This window comes from Crinia signifera, chromosome 4 (genome assembly GCF_055691185.1).
Source record: "Crinia signifera chromosome 4, ASM5569118v1, whole genome shotgun sequence".
Classification (NCBI taxonomy): domain Eukaryota; kingdom Metazoa; phylum Chordata; class Amphibia; order Anura; family Myobatrachidae; genus Crinia; species Crinia signifera.
Window position 1 is genome coordinate 312,672,019 of NC_139220.1, and position 15,139 is coordinate 312,687,157.

The 15,139-nt window shown below is 51.0% G+C and overlaps 1 protein-coding gene across 7 annotated transcripts in view; it reads left to right on the forward strand.

Moving 5' to 3' along the window:
- STAG3 (STAG3 cohesin complex component) overlaps positions 1 to 15,139 on the forward strand; it is a 28,054-nt gene that overhangs the window by 12,550 nt on the left and 365 nt on the right. For 6 of the 7 annotated variants that reach the window (XM_083185486.1, XM_083185485.1, XM_083185489.1 and 3 more), the window contains 20 exons: positions 1,403 to 1,510; positions 1,771 to 1,876; positions 1,948 to 2,053; positions 3,748 to 3,851; positions 4,146 to 4,238; positions 4,346 to 4,435; positions 5,802 to 6,029; positions 7,724 to 7,794; positions 7,977 to 8,064; positions 8,141 to 8,221; positions 9,022 to 9,114; positions 9,233 to 9,401; positions 9,788 to 9,915; positions 10,469 to 10,570; positions 11,756 to 11,904; positions 12,691 to 12,813; positions 13,656 to 13,894; positions 13,971 to 14,127; positions 14,854 to 14,937; positions 15,031 to 15,118. In XM_083185486.1, the coding sequence (XP_083041612.1) occupies positions 1,403 to 1,510; positions 1,771 to 1,876; positions 1,948 to 2,053; positions 3,748 to 3,851; positions 4,146 to 4,238; positions 4,346 to 4,435; positions 5,802 to 6,029; positions 7,724 to 7,794; positions 7,977 to 8,064; positions 8,141 to 8,221; positions 9,022 to 9,114; positions 9,233 to 9,401; positions 9,788 to 9,915; positions 10,469 to 10,570; positions 11,756 to 11,904; positions 12,691 to 12,813; positions 13,656 to 13,894; positions 13,971 to 14,127; positions 14,854 to 14,937; positions 15,031 to 15,118 (2,407 nt within the window). The remainder of the gene's footprint in view (positions 1 to 1,402; positions 1,511 to 1,770; positions 1,877 to 1,947; positions 2,054 to 3,747; positions 3,852 to 4,145; positions 4,239 to 4,345; positions 4,436 to 5,801; positions 6,030 to 7,723; positions 7,795 to 7,976; positions 8,065 to 8,140; positions 8,222 to 9,021; positions 9,115 to 9,232; positions 9,402 to 9,787; positions 9,916 to 10,468; positions 10,571 to 11,755; positions 11,905 to 12,690; positions 12,814 to 13,655; positions 13,895 to 13,970; positions 14,128 to 14,853; positions 14,938 to 15,030; positions 15,119 to 15,139) is intronic. The other variant, XM_083185490.1, reaches the window with a different exon arrangement.

A 15,139-nucleotide genomic window follows, 5' to 3' on the forward strand; every position in this document is an offset into this window, starting at 1 on the left:
AAGACGTGGGAACAAGTCAGCTGAACTACTGCTCTACCAGGCACCGCTCAGTAACGCCCATCACTTTCCCGCATCATGTCCAATCCCACCTGTCCCGATCGCAACAGGGCCGCTATGTGCACCCTATAACGTGCGCTCCATATAGGTTATCGGGAACCCTTGTGCATGTCTAGTTGCAGAACATGAACATCATCACTACGTGCAGCTTCTAAGTGGATGGCCATCGGGCCCTTCAGGGACAAGCCTAATAACACTTCTACATTTAGATTGCAGCAGAACGTGACCTTGTTGTCCCATCATTCCTGTGCGTCCCCTCCTGGCTGCCCGTAAGGGACTGATCAATAAGCCATCTGCTCAGCATCTCCTCTTCTGTGTGCAGACAATACATTTATGTGTAATCGTGTCCTTCTGCCGGTCCCCTCGCTGCAGTGTCTGCAGCTGTATACTGTCCCTGAAGAGAGAAGTACAATGTGCCTGTGGGAGGGTGGGGGTGGGGAGTTTACAGGGGGGTCTACGCTTCAACGATTCTTGCCTTGAAGGTTGGTTATGAGTACATTTCTGTATTCCATGAGCTGATGGGTAAAAACATAAAATGAGATTTTTTTTTTATCATTTTCTTATATAGCGCAGCACTTTACAATTGGAGACTGATAGAACAATCTGGGTATTTACAGATATATTCAAAAAGGTCGGAGGGCCCTGCTCACAAGCTTACAAACACAAAAAAACAGACAACGATAGTTCTTTCCTTCCTGCTTTGCTCAATTCCCACTTGGGGCGTGATTCCGACCTGTAAGCAAGGCTGCAGGTTGTGCAGATGGACAAAACCATGCTGCGTTGCAGGTGGGGCAGATGTAACATGTGCAGAGAGAGTTCGAATTTTGGTGGGGGTGTGTTCAAACTGAAATCTAAATTGCAGAGTAAGAATAAAGCAGCCAGGATTTACCCTGCACAGAAACAAAATAACGCACCCAAATCTAACTCTCTGCCCATGTTACATCTGCCCCACCTGCAGTGCAGCATGGTTTTGTCCATCTGCAAAAACTGCAGCCTCGCTAACAGGTCTGTGTAGTAGCTCACATAGAGGGGGGGGGCTTATGAGTGCCCATAAACACCCCCCCTTCCCCTCCCTGACCCAAGAGTGAATGTAAGCATGATATTACAAAGCTCCGCCCCCACAGCGATTCGTGGGTCAGTGGGGAGGGGGTGGGTCTAATATGACGAGATTAAAATCCATGTAATTTTAGCCCCTCCCTATAGACCATAAAGAGGCGGAGCTTTGTAATATTACTTTTTTTTTTTCCCTTTTTAACCCCTCCTGCCATGTGTTCTGTGACGTAGTACAGGGCTGTAAATGACCTTTGCGGTGAATGGTGGGTTTTTTTTTGTCTGTATTCTGCAGGAACATGGAAAACATGGTGAGCCCAGAGGACTGTGAGATTGTGGACCCCATGGTGTATACAAGTAACCGAGCCATAGCATCCGCAGCCGGAACCTTTCTTTACCAGAGGTCCATCTGTGTGTCTTTCTCACCGTCACTTGTTGTCCGTGGGGCCAGACAAAGAAATGTCCTGAACTCTTCTACCTGTGCCACTCTGGGGGCCGGAAGAGCCACTCTATACCCTCCTCTGTCAGGGACAGGCTCCAGTCTCTCTGTCCTTCCTGTGTCCTGCTCTTACTCTGTAATGACCTGCGAGGATACTGTCAGTTTGTCCATTGACCATACGCACGACTAGCAGCTCAGGTCCCCTTATGTGTTTCTGACATCAGGTTATTGGGCGCCCAGGAGGCCGAGCATAGTCCTAAGCGCAGCACAGCGCGGAGGCCCCACGTTACCTTCTACCGCAAGCTGCTTTCCTTTTTCATCTCCAGCGAGGTGAGTGGAGATACCGGTGCGCGTCCATTCTGCATTTGGTCTCAGCTCACCTCTCCTCTTCTCTCCGCCAGCTCCATGAACACGCGGCCTACCTGGTGGACAGCCTGTGGGACAGTGCTGGGACTCCACTCAGGGACTGGGAGTGTCAGACCGATCTGCTGCTAAAGGCGGAGGCCGGTAAGTTCAGCCGCGACGATGGAGATGGTGACCGAGCCATTACCGATATACCTAGTCAGGAGAACAGCAACCACTGAATGGGGGGAAATGTGATGCTGATTGCTCGGGACAGACTGGATGGGTTGAGTGTCCCTGTAACTATTCTTTATATTACAGAGGTTTCTTTGTAGAGTATCTTAGCTTTCTGTTTTCCAGTTCCACCAAGGTACCGGCAGCCACCGGAACAGATGTTTAGCACATCTCGGGTGTAAAGGCCCCATCCACTACAGCGAGGCATCGCATGCCGTACCTCACATGCAATACCCTGCCACCTCACCCGGCAGCTCCCAGGCGGCAGGATTGCTGCATACGACACATTGCATGTGGTCCTTTTCCAAGCTGAGTGATCCCATCGATCCTCGGTGCAGCAGTGACCATCTCTGGCTCCGATCCGTAGCGCACGGGACCGAGCATCAAATCGGAGGTTAAACGCGTGATTTGGGCCGTTTTCATCTGATCCCTCGACCCAATGCATCGGAATCAGATAGACATATAGTCAGGCGGCATTTACCTGATCGCTGAGCTCTGCATACACAGATGTGCGCTCACGTCTGAATTACCCTCATTGTTTCAGATGCAGCGTAGATTTTACATCTTCCTCGGCCCAGTGCCGCTAATGGATCCAGAGCAAATGGATCTTTCCTGAAGTTGTACATTTTTATCTATCCGTGCAGGAGGGACCGGAAACGGGGCGGTTATGGGCACCTCCTACAGGAGGAGTGAGGCTCCTGTGGGGTATTGTTCACAGAGTCAACACAAGCAAAAGGTTGCCATGGCAATACTCAATACAACAAAAGGTTGCCTGGAGTTTTTCACGATTTTTTTCCATGTTTTTTTTTTTTTTTTATATATACCTGTACCATGTAATGTGGGCTACAATTGAAACCTGTAAACTGAGCTGAGAACAGCACACCTGGGGGCTGATTCAGACCAGTTCGTACGGGTCAGAATTTTGCCCCGTTTTTGATGGCGGGTGGTGTTGGCATGCGCGTATATGAGGAAGTGTCTCGTTCACATTCCCTTCGCATGCTAGCGATGGGATGCCAGGTGGTGTTGGTGGCGGGCGTGCGGTGGTGACCTTTTATTCTTCGGTCCCAGGAGACACAGGGTAGACGCTGGGTACAGGGTCGGAGATCGAGGCCTGGCACCAAGCAGGATTAAGGTTTGCCTCAGGGCAGCCCAGGCTCCGCCTCCCCCTATGCCCCGCCTCCACCTCAGGCAGCAAGTTTTTAGTCTTAATAAGGTTTGAAGCATGTCACCCTGATTAATACCCCACAGGAGGGGATTAGATAGATTGTCCACCTACCATTTGTATCCCGTCCTGTGTCACCCTACAAGCATTGGAGAAGTGGAGGTAGTATAGGTAATAATGGGGCAGATGTACTAAGCCCAGAGAAGCGTTAAACTGGAGATGAAGCACCAGCCAATCAGCTGTGTATGAAAATGACGGTTGGTAGTTGATTGGCTGCTGCTTTATCTCCACTTTGTCTGCAGATTTTCTCTTCTCCAGGCTTAATACATCTGCCCCATTAAGTGTTATATTCCTATTTATTGATGATATTAGAATTCACGGTATTGTAACGGCTGCAGTGACACCATTCCTGTATCTTTATATTCATGACTTTTTAAATCTAGTCCTATTGTGTAATCATTAGGGTTAGACGACCAGGAGGAGAGCGCGCTCATCGAGATCTTGATCTCCACCATAAGACAGGCAGCAGAAGGGACTTCTCCTGTCGGCCGGGTGCCTGTAAAGAAGGTGCGTCAGACGTCGGTACAAATATCGGGGGCTAATTTTTGGGTGGGGAGTAAATCCGGCTAGCATCTGCACGTATGGGATGGGGGAGGGGCCATCGGACTATTCTAGTATCTTGCACTACTGTACTCAGCCCAGGAACGCCCATCGGAGGACTTTCGCACATGCACAGTTTCGTAAAATCTCGAAACTACATGACCGTTTGCAATTCTTGCAGCCCTGAATCAGGCCCATTTAGGTAATATTTTTTTTTTTTTCGTTCCTGATTTCAAATTCTACCGAAACCTTATGTTGCAGATGCAGTCAGCGAAGGACAGGAAGACTCACGCAGAGGATAAGTTCAGGCTGAGCCGGCACATGATTATAACTCTGCCCCCGCTTCTGTCTAAGGTACCTCACGTCTGTATACTTAGGCTCACCACACACATGTATACTGTGTGTATGACCACTGCTGCCACTTGTTTTTACCGCCACCCTCTCGTCCACCTTTCTCTTAGTTTTCAGCTGATGCAGACAAAATGGCCGCTCTGCTGAAGGTGGTCTGTTACCTAGAGAGGGAGATTTACTGTACGGAGAGGCTGGAAAAGGTGAGGGATATGAATGGGGCACGGTGGGAGATGTGGATTATACAAACTGGGAATGGTGGAGGTTATAGAGGCGGGGAACAGGTGGAGGTTATAGAGATAGGGAACAGGTGGAGGTTATAGAGGCTGGGAAAGGGTGGAGGTTATAGAAGGGTGACATAGCTAGGGTTATAGAGGTGGGAACAGGTGGAGGTAATAGAGGTGGGAACAGGTGGAGGTTATAGAGGTGGGAACAGGTGGAGGTTATAGAGGTGGGAACAGGTGGAGGTTATAGAGATGGGGAACAGAAGGAGGTTATAGAGGCTGGGAATGGATGGAGATTATAGAGGCCAGGAACAGTTGGAGGTTATAGAGATGGAGAACAGGTGGAGGTTATAGAGGTGGGAACAGGTGGAGGTTATAGAGATGGGGAACAGGTGGAGGTTATAGAGGCTGGGAATGGATGGAGATTATAGAGGCCAGGAACAGGTGGAGGTAATAGAGTCAGGGAACAGGTGGAGGTTATAGAGATGGGGAACAGGTGGAGGTTATAGAGATGGGGAACAGGTGGAGGTTATAGAGGTGGGAACAGGTGGAGGTTATAGAGGTGGGAACAGGTGGAGGTTATAGAGGTGGGAACAGGTGGAGGTTCTAGAGGCTGGGAAAGGGTGGAGGTTATAAAGGGTGGAGGTTCTAGAAGGGAAAAATAGCGAGGGTTATAGGGTGAGAGCAGGTGGGGGTTAAGAAATGGTGAAGATTATAGAGGCCGGGAACAGGTGGAGGTTATAGAGGTGGGGAACAGGTGGAGGTTACAGAGGTGGGAAACAGGTGGAGGTTTTAGAGGGGTGAAATAGGGAGGATTTTAGAGGCTGGGAACAGGTGGAGGTTATAAAGGCTGGGAACAGGTGGAGGATATAGAGTCTGGGAGCAGTTGGAGGCTACCGAGGCAGGGAATGGTGAGAATGATAGAGTCTGGGAGTAGTTGGAGGCTACCGAGGCAGGGAATGGTGAGAATGATAGAGGCTGGGAGCAGGTGGAGAGAATGGAGGATACAGAGGCAGGGAATGGTTAGAATGATAGAGGCTGGGAGCAGGTGGAGGCTACAGAGGCAGGGAATGGTGAGAATGATAGAGTCTGGGAGCAGGTGGAGGGGATGGAGGCTACAGAGGCAGGGAATGGTGAGAATGATAGAGGCTGGGAGCAGGTGGAGGGGATGGAGGCTACAGAGGCAGGGAATGGTGAGAATGATAGAGGCTGGGAGCAAATGGAGGCTACAGAGGCAGGGAATGGTGAGAATGATAAAGGCTGGGAGCAGGAGAGGAAGGGAAGCTAGCATGGTGTATATGCATATACTATGGGCAGTGTGAGATCTCTATAGTAAGCTGAGTAGCGCCTCTTTGTCTCTCTGATTTGCCAGCACTTGGACCTCCTCCTGGCCCGGGTGAGCGACATTGTAGAGAAGCACACAGATCCCGGGGTGCTGGAGGCCTGTTCCCGCGCATTGTATCTCCTAAGAGGCCGCCGCCAGGCCTTCTGCAAGAAGACAGACATCACTCTCAGCAACCTGATTGATCGCCTCTCCGACCACTTCCTGACCCACCTCCCAGACATCTTGCAGGTATCGCCCACACTCGCTCAGCCTAATTCCTGTCATTGCTGCACTGATGATCACACGATGCTGTACTCCGCAGCACGGCTCTCACTAACAATGTCCCCCGTGGGCCCTGCATGCACACGCGACGGGCGGGATCACGCCTCATCAGCGATGCAGTGCGTACACACTACTGGAAGTATAAGGAGTAATATGTCGGGACACAAAATAAAGATTCCAATTGGTTTATTTGAGCAGCGTTCTCTGAGTGTCTAAACAGCGTTGTGTGCCATGGTCCAGACAATAGAGTAGTGTCCGGATCGTTTGGGGGGGGGGCTGCCTGGTTCTGATGGACTCAGCAAGCTGCGAAGCTCGCAGCTTATTGAGTTCTATAGGACCTGCTGCGCCGCGCACCCCCGCCGCCGTATCCCCTCACAACCATGCAAGGCGATGTGTCACTAAGCCAGTGGAGACTGACTTATATTTGCGGGCAGCGAGACAAAGACAGGGCGTGCGCCCCCGGCACTCCTCACCCCTCCCGCAATCCCATGGAAACACCCACCATTTTCCTGGGGAAATGCTGGACGTTCCCATGGGTGCTGCCCGCACTGCTCCGTGTGAACGGGCCGTCGAGTCCGTTCGTCAAGAGAGCGTGCACATGCGCATAAATTATTATGTGCAGGAAAAAACCATCGCTCAGCGAATGAAGCAGAATGACCCCCCTAGTGTCACATGTGATCCGCTATGCAGTCGAGGATCACACATGCATGCAAGAGGCGTCTATACCAGCTGCATTTACTATCTGAGCATTGCTGCTGCTTCTGACTAAGTAGCAGCATTGCTCTCCCGAATCACCTCCATAGCGAGAGCATTGCGAGCTGCTGTAGCCACTAGTTTGCCCGCACAATTCTACTGTCCACCACTGGGTGGCAAGAAAAGCCTTTCACGCAGACTTACAGGATATATTGGCTAAGGATGAGCCTGGGCTGTGGCCTGGAAATTCTGCTGCCTGGAAATGTAGAGATCCAAATCCACGCAACTCAGCCCACACTCAATCCCTTCGATAATCAACTCCATGATTAACTCGTTGGTTGCGCAGAATGTGTGCCGGATCTGAGACGCTGGAGCCATGTTCTCTGCAGAGGCGCACCCCAAAGACCCCCCTCCCCCCACCAAACAGTCCCTAGCTGTCACTTTGTGGATAAATCCTCACTTGGCACATGCACAGTGCAAACGCGACACATGTGCCGTCAGTCACTCCAATCCGTGAGTATCAGCATTGCGTCCATCTCTGAATCAGGCCCCTGACGCGGGGATTGCTCCTGGCCTTACCGCTGGTTGATTAAGAGTCCAGCAGTCACCGAGGATTCTTTTTAAATAAGTTTATGGAGAGTATTAGCTTGGAGAAGTATTATCTATCCCCACAAAGAACGTCAGCCAATCCGCTTCAATATGAAAGTTGGATGGAGCATTATCACCTTACACATATTGTTCTTTAGTCTTCGGGATACGCCAGGGGCCACAGGCTAGGATAGATACCACTTCTCCAAGCTTCATACATTAACCCCTCTATACTTGGAAAAGGAAATGTGTAATAGCTAGGTAAGAAGAGACGGTGCTGCGACTGCACCTGTAATAATGTATGTGCCGCTCAGCTTACTATGTGTAGATGAAGTCTTGCTGAGTTTATTGCCTTACGTGCCCCGTTACCTCCTCCGCAGGTGTCAGATATGGACGAAGACGACATCTTTAATGCCGCAGCAACTATGAAGAGGCTCTCGGCCCTGATCAGGTGACGCAGGGAATGACTTGGGCAGGGGAGGTGACAATACAGTGCATGAACAAATGCCCATACTAGATTTATCCCATGACGCTGCCCCCCGATACCATACATTAGATCAGTGTCTATAATGACCCGGTCACTGTCCACTATGTGTTACACAATAATTACCAGGCCACCTTCTCCTCCTCCAGTGCCCATGATCTCACTCGCTGGGAGCTGTTTGAACCATGCAGTTCTATTTTGAAAAAGGCAATGGAGACCGGGGAGGTTCCTGAGCAGGTATGGCGGCCGGCGCCCGCGTTGCCCCCTTTATCAGAGTCCCGTTTCCCTAATCGCTGATTATTTTCATTCGCAGATCATCCTGCCGGCGCTGGTCTGCTGCCACTTCTCCCTGCTGTGGGGGGTCTCCCACTTCTCCAACAGGCAGCCACCGGAGGTAAGAGTGCTCTATGGGCGGGTGGTGTAGAGTTGGATGACTTGCGCCAGGTGACTCATCAAATGACCCAGGCGGTTCACTCATTCCGTACACTTTTTATCCCCCCCCCCCCCCACTCAGGGCGGGTGCTGACATCACATGACACTGACCCGGCGGCCATTGATATCAACGACCGCCGGGACTCGGCATTGACCAGGAGGGATGTCGGAGGAAGGGTGGGAGATGCTGCATTGTACTGCTTTCAATCTAGCAGAATTGCCTGCCAAGTCTATTTCTGGTTTCGAGCGCGGGGCCGCGCATCGGGATCAAATCTGCATCGAATGCAGCTAACTGTGCAATTCAGTGTCACTTTCGATTTGAATCGAAACCGACACTGCATCACACCGTGTGTACACAGCATGACTTTTATCTGCGAACGGGGAACATTCGCAGCCGCTCACTACTCGTGATTGACACCCTGCGGGCGTTTGGAGCGCGCCACCGGTGTTTTCTGGGCCTCTCCCAGAAATTCAGGTGTTCCCTGGCCGTTGGGAGGAAGGGCCCCTGACATCATCAGCGGCCTCCTCCACAAAGCCTACGCAGCGCCGAGCAAGTCCTGGCTTACTCAGCTCTACGAGCAGGGGAAAACTCATTTGATGCTGAATGATTTCCCCCACTGTGTGCATGGTGGCGGGGGTTCGGCAGGGTGGTGGCTACCTGCACGCTGGGCTCCGAACACTCTCAGCCCAGCGAGCAGGTCTGAATTGGGCCCTTATTTCCCGGACCATACATAACGTTTGCATCTTGCTGTTACCCATCAGGAGGAACTGACTGCGCTAAGGAAGAGCCTCCGCATGTTCTGCAACTTGTGCCAGAACTTCTTGTCGGATCTCCACTGCAGCGTGAGGGAGCAGGTAGCGGCAGGCCGGCTCCCATTGGCCGACTCTGTGTAGTCACATGGAACCTGTGCTCATCTCTGCCCATTCTTCTGTCTTTGTTTTTCCCCCCGTTTCTTCCTTTGACAACATCCAGGCGTTTAAACTCCTCAGTGACGTTCTCATCGTGTTTAACGGTCACATCAGCCGCGGCGAGCGATCCTACCTTCAGCCGCTGGTCTATACGCCGGATCTTCCTCTCCAGGCTGAGCTTGCCGGCTTCCTCATGGACCACGTGTTCACTAACTCAGAGGACGCGCATAGTGGTGAGTACACTGCGCACAGACTGCACACACCGGGAAATCATCAATTTGCAGGCTTGCGCAGGGCGGGATTTCACTGTGGCGGGGCGGCGTATACCTGATCACAGGGCTCTGAAAATTACTAACCGTGCGATCAGGCCTGAATCAGACTCTGTTCATTACCCAGGGAGGGTGCGGCTTAATGGGACACGCCCCCTACAGTGCACACTCATGCAATGGGATCATCCAAGGTCGACACCATTATAGTTCTTAGTAACACAGCTTGCAACTTAAGAGAGGGTCTTGTTCCACCAAAAATGAGTATCATGACCCCCTGAAAGTGCCGAATACTCTGCAAAGGGCAGAGGCGCTCGTACGGGGATGATTCATACTTTCACTCTGTTTTCCAGAGGATGAATTCCATCAGGTGGAAGTGCTGCACAACAGGCGCGTCATGCTGGCCGGGTACTGCAAGCTCATCCTGTACAACACTCTGGACCTCCACTTTGCCAGCGAAGTCTTCAAGTACTACGTAAAGGTCAGGAGTCGCTGGTTCACCCATGATCCCCCCCCCTTCCCCCCGGGTCTATACATCCACTGCACACTGGGCTGATTTTGAGGTGGACGCAGAAGCAGCTGCAGCCATGTCTATTGCAGGGCGCCCATCAGGGACTTGATGCAGATACTGCTACAAAGTCTTTGCCTTGTGTACATTCGTGCGTCCAAATGAGACGCCCGCTGTCATTATCCGTTCACACAGTCACACCGATTGGTGTGTCCTTAGGTGCCACCACCTGTCGCATCATCGACTGCCCTAAGCAGGTGCAGCTTCTCTATCCGTGTGTGTGTGGCCTCCTGTGAGAGAGTCTGCGCATGTACGCAGCCGCGGTCACCGGCCTGCTCGCAACACTCTCTTAACACGCCCATAAGATGCGCTAAGCCGCCGCCCTCTGCTTTCACTTTCTGTTATGACATATTTTAGCACACAAAGGAGTACTTTGGTCCGTCGAGTAGCCTCTAGTTGTCAGTGGTGGTACTTCACCTCATAGAGGTGAGGTGCTTCCTTTATTTAACTTGTGTCTCCCTTTCAGTATAATTCGGAATATGGAGATATCATTAAGGAGACCCTGCACAAGTCTCGCACCGTGAACAAGGAGGAGAGCACCAGGACGGTACTGCTGAGCCTTACCCAGGTACGGCAGCGTCTTCATACGCCTTTCCAGAAGCTCGCCGGATCTATCGGGGCTACAGGTTATATATTTAGCTCCCAGCATTTAAAATGAGTACATCCGCCGCCCGCAGCCGGACCATCTGTAAGATAATGGATCCCTCCTAAGCAGCGCAGGGAAAGCGCATAGCCCCAGCCCAGCAGCATGAATAAATCATTACCTAATATCGCACAGCGTACACATGATACAGAGGCAGCGCGCCACATTGATGACTTAACAGAAAGGCCAGACATGGTGCTGTGGTTGCAGAAACCTTTCAATCTCTACGGTCCCCAGAGGCGATTAACCCAAGGGTTCCATTCATTACATTTGTGGGCAGACCATTATACGATACATACTCTTCATTATGCCACGTGCTCGTACGCTGGGGTTAAAGGACATGCTGTGTGGTTTTGCAGGTCTTTACTGCAAGTCTCCGAAGAGGAACATGCAGGAGTCATGCTGGGGGCTTCCGGGGGCGGGAGGCTGGCTTCACCGGATGTCAGCTGCCCTCCCTGTTCTCAGAGCAGGAAGTGAGGCAAGGTTGGCCCGAAACATCCATTCGCAGGCCTGCGAGGACATTTGCCATCCATCGGGGGGGCCGGCGTTCATGCAGGCGGCGTTAGTTGGCATGCGAAGCAACTGGCTGCTTTGCGAGTCAACCAGAATGAGGGCCTTCATACTGTATATTTTGGTGTTTGAGGCTATTGCTGAGTCTTTTATTCAATTTAAGTTTACAACTGTCTGTGCTAAAGATTGAAACTATAAACAGGAGCCTTATGGTCCCGCTCCATTATATGGGGACCACTGGACGCCTCTGCTACTAGTACGTGCACACAGTATCGCACAGGGTGTTCCGCTTCCCTAAATCTAAGCAGCCTGTGCTGGATTCCACAATAGCCGGTAGACATAATGGGTGCAGTCTGGGTCAGGCTGCGAAGGCAGGTGCACCGCCACCGTGTTTCAGGTCACAGCGGCGGCGTGTGTTTCCTGAAGCCAGTTAGGACACACCTCCGTTGGCTGGACAGCACCGCCCCCTCTGTGCGCGCATCTGTCACTCAAACTGTGATTGCATCCTTCCAGGGTGAATTAGGCCCTATATCCACAATCTCTGATATAACGTGATTTCACTTTTCCTTGTCTCATCGCATGCTGTAAACCTTTATGCAGATGTTCACAGGCCTCAGCTTATTGGACGTCTCTCCCGACCGTCGCTACTCGCGCCCTTTCCTGGAGATATGCGACCTGGCAAAGCGCTTGGCTCTCCTGTTTGGGCCGAACCAGCTGAGAAACCGCCAGGACTTTATATTCCTGCACAAGTAAGAGCTGCCAGTCCTGTACACAGCGCCTGGTTCTTCCATGTACAGAAGTAAAAGCCCAGCTTACAAGTCAGGTGTTTTCCCTAGTACCAGATTTCTAGGATTTGATTCTCCCAACACTATTTTTCTTATTTTGTTTTATAACAATCTGCGTAACCAACCAAAACTAAAGTCTGATATGTATTGTGTCCTGCGCAATAAACTCTTAGGGGCCGAAGTACTATACAGTAGCTTATAAAACAGATAAGTAGTGACGTTGCCTATAGCAACCAATCAGATTCTGTCTCGTATTCTCTATAAAACAATGTAGAAGTGATACACAATCTGATATGATGCCTGGTGTGCCTGCCATTAAATTCTGTTGCTGAACCCCTTCACCGCTCATGCAATGATGCTATCTGTTGTTTCTCCTTCATCCACTAGGGGACACTGGAGAACGCTGGAGTAGAGATGGTGTGTGGCGCCTGTAACTTTAAATCTTCAATGATTTGAACATGGCTCCTCCCCCTCTCTCCATTTAGTTTAAGAGCCCCTTGAAGCCGGGCATTTGTTCCAGGGCCCGCAGAGCAGCCTGTTTCCTTTTTTTTTTCTGTCAATTTTATGTTTTCTATTACCGACCAGGCAGACTCTGTGCTGCCTATCTTTGCCCGCAACATGGGGGGGCTTAGTGTAGGCTACTCATTAGAAAGCCCCCGCTACCCATGGGGTCTGAGAGACGGATTTTACTGGTAAGAATTTGATTTTACTGCTAAGTACACAAACCCTGTTTTGATATTTGTCTTCTAGAGAGGGTATTAAATTTTCTCTGCGAGCCGCATCGGATGGGGAGTGGTCTTCCCAGAACCTGCTGTTTCTTGATGTACTGAGCGAATTCTCTCCCAAACTCCTGAGACAGGACAAAGCAGCACTGTGAGTACACATCGGAGTTTCAGAATAGGATGTCACAGACGTCTTACTCAGCTTCAGGAGCCTAATCAGTCTGGTTTGTGACCAATTGGTATTGGGCAGTGCCGTCTTTCCCATTGGACTTAATGGGCAGTTACCCAGGAGCCCAAGGATTTTAAAGTGGGCCCCTGGGCAACAATAGGGAAAACGGCACTGCCCCTGGGTAGCTGCTGCGGCAGTGGGTGGTGGGGTTCCGCGCAGCGGCAGCTGGGAGCTTGTTGCACTATTTGCCGGGGCGAGAAAAGCTTCTGAATTTGAAAACATATTGAAAAGACTGGCTGGATGCTGATTGGCTGAATTATCTTAGCCAATCAGAATCCGGACAGTCTTTTCAAAATGTTTTCAAATTCAGCAGCGCTTCACGCCCTGTCAACCGGTAAATAGTGCTGCAAGCTCCCAGCTACCGCTGCCTGGATGCTGCTGCACATAAGGGGGGGGGGGGGGGAGAGAGTGTTTTGCCAGGGACTAATGTTAAGACAGCCCTGGTCTTGGGGCCTGGAATTGAGGTGTGTGGGGGGGGGGTTATAGTAGGGTGTAGAGTGCACAGAGATTTAGATTTTGGAGGGGCAATGTCCTGGCTCACATAAATAAAGCTGCACAGAATGTGAGAACTACATGCAGAAGCAGTCACTATTTACCCTGCATGCAAACATCAATGTTTTACTGCAAATGGGGAGAGGGGAGCGGTTTTCCTTCGTCAAAAGATCTCCAGAGATATGACAGAGCCGATCTAGTTTATGTGGGGGAGGTTCAGAGCATTAAACCACGTCAGTGGCCTAAGTCTACAGATCTGACATCTTTTCCAGCTTGCAGTACCTGGATGACACCTGTAGGCAGTGCATACCCCCTCGGCAGGCAGATGAGGATGAGGATGAAATCTGGGGGCCCCTACGTGCTTACAAGAAGTCACTCACTACAGACAGCGACTCTGCCAATACCACAGCGAACCCTGGCAGCACACGCAGGGCAAAGGACAGGAGAAAGCCTCCATTGGCCCAGGTCTCTCCCAGGAAGAGGAGAAGACTGCATACAGGGGAGGAAAATGGTAAAGTTCAGGTATCTAATAATCATTTACCAGCTGTAGTAGTCTCACCGCGAGTGTTCTCTCTGTCTTTGGACAGATGGTTTAGAAGATTCTACCACAGCCGTGGTGGGCAGCGAACGCAGGAGGACACCAATGACCACTTCCACGGTACTGCGAGAGAGGCGTGCAGCTCCAGCCCCAACTAGAGGAGCGGCAGATGACCAGGAAGAGACGGACTCTGATTTCCAACTCAGGTAAGCAATAAACAACCATTTTGTTGTTCTTATATGTTTATGATGAAGTGTGTTTTATGTCTGTCTGTACACTTCTAACTCCTGCGTACGGTCCCTGTGCGCTTACTGTGTTGCTGAAGTACTTTGCTAGTGAATCCTGCCGCTGCAACAAAGATATACATTATAAAACCTCCTGCATACACATTGTGACTCTTCAGAGCCCAACGAGCAGGTAAACGCCGCCCCACTCAAGTGAAATCCTGCCCATGTGCATGGCTGCAAATGCGTACACAGCCGTGCACATGGGAAAATCCATTCGGAGTCACTCCCCATTAAATGGATCCCCCCCCACACTCACAAGCACCGAGTAAGTCTACACTTACTGAGCGAGGCGAAGGCCATAGGGAGAAGGAGGCCCTCCCAGCAGCCGGGCAAAGCCTGGGTTTACTGGGGCACGCCCATAAAATGTTGCGTTACCGCCCTCAAAGGGTCGCAGGGTGTCAATCACCCTGCGTATGAACATCTAGCATTCACTAGAACTGTTCATACAGATGGTGTTAACGGGCCCAATATCGTTTGGTTGAACATGCAGCTCGGCCAACCAGATGATCGTGTAACTGACCCGTCAGAGTGCGCAATTCAGGGTGCACAACAAACTGCACAATTCGTCGTCCCATTTCTGTTCTCAACTTTTTCTATTAAGTTCTACTGCAAACTAAGCGCCTACTGTTCTTTCGTTTATATTAGTGAGCCCATCTATGCCAGCCGCCCCATAGATTCTTCCTCCGAGAGCACCGGAACGCCGTCCACACTACGAGGCATCCTGCACCGGTGAGATGTTCTCTTCCCTGCCCACTGCCCGGCCCAACCAAATGGCAATCCACACAGAACGTGCACCAACTATCCTCTAATCTGACTTTGCAGGATGAATCTCACAGAGGAGAGGGAAGAAGACGAAAAGATCATCATCGATGAGGTGGAAAGCAGCACCAGCCTATCCACTGGAGAGGAGGTGAGATATTTGGCAGGAAGC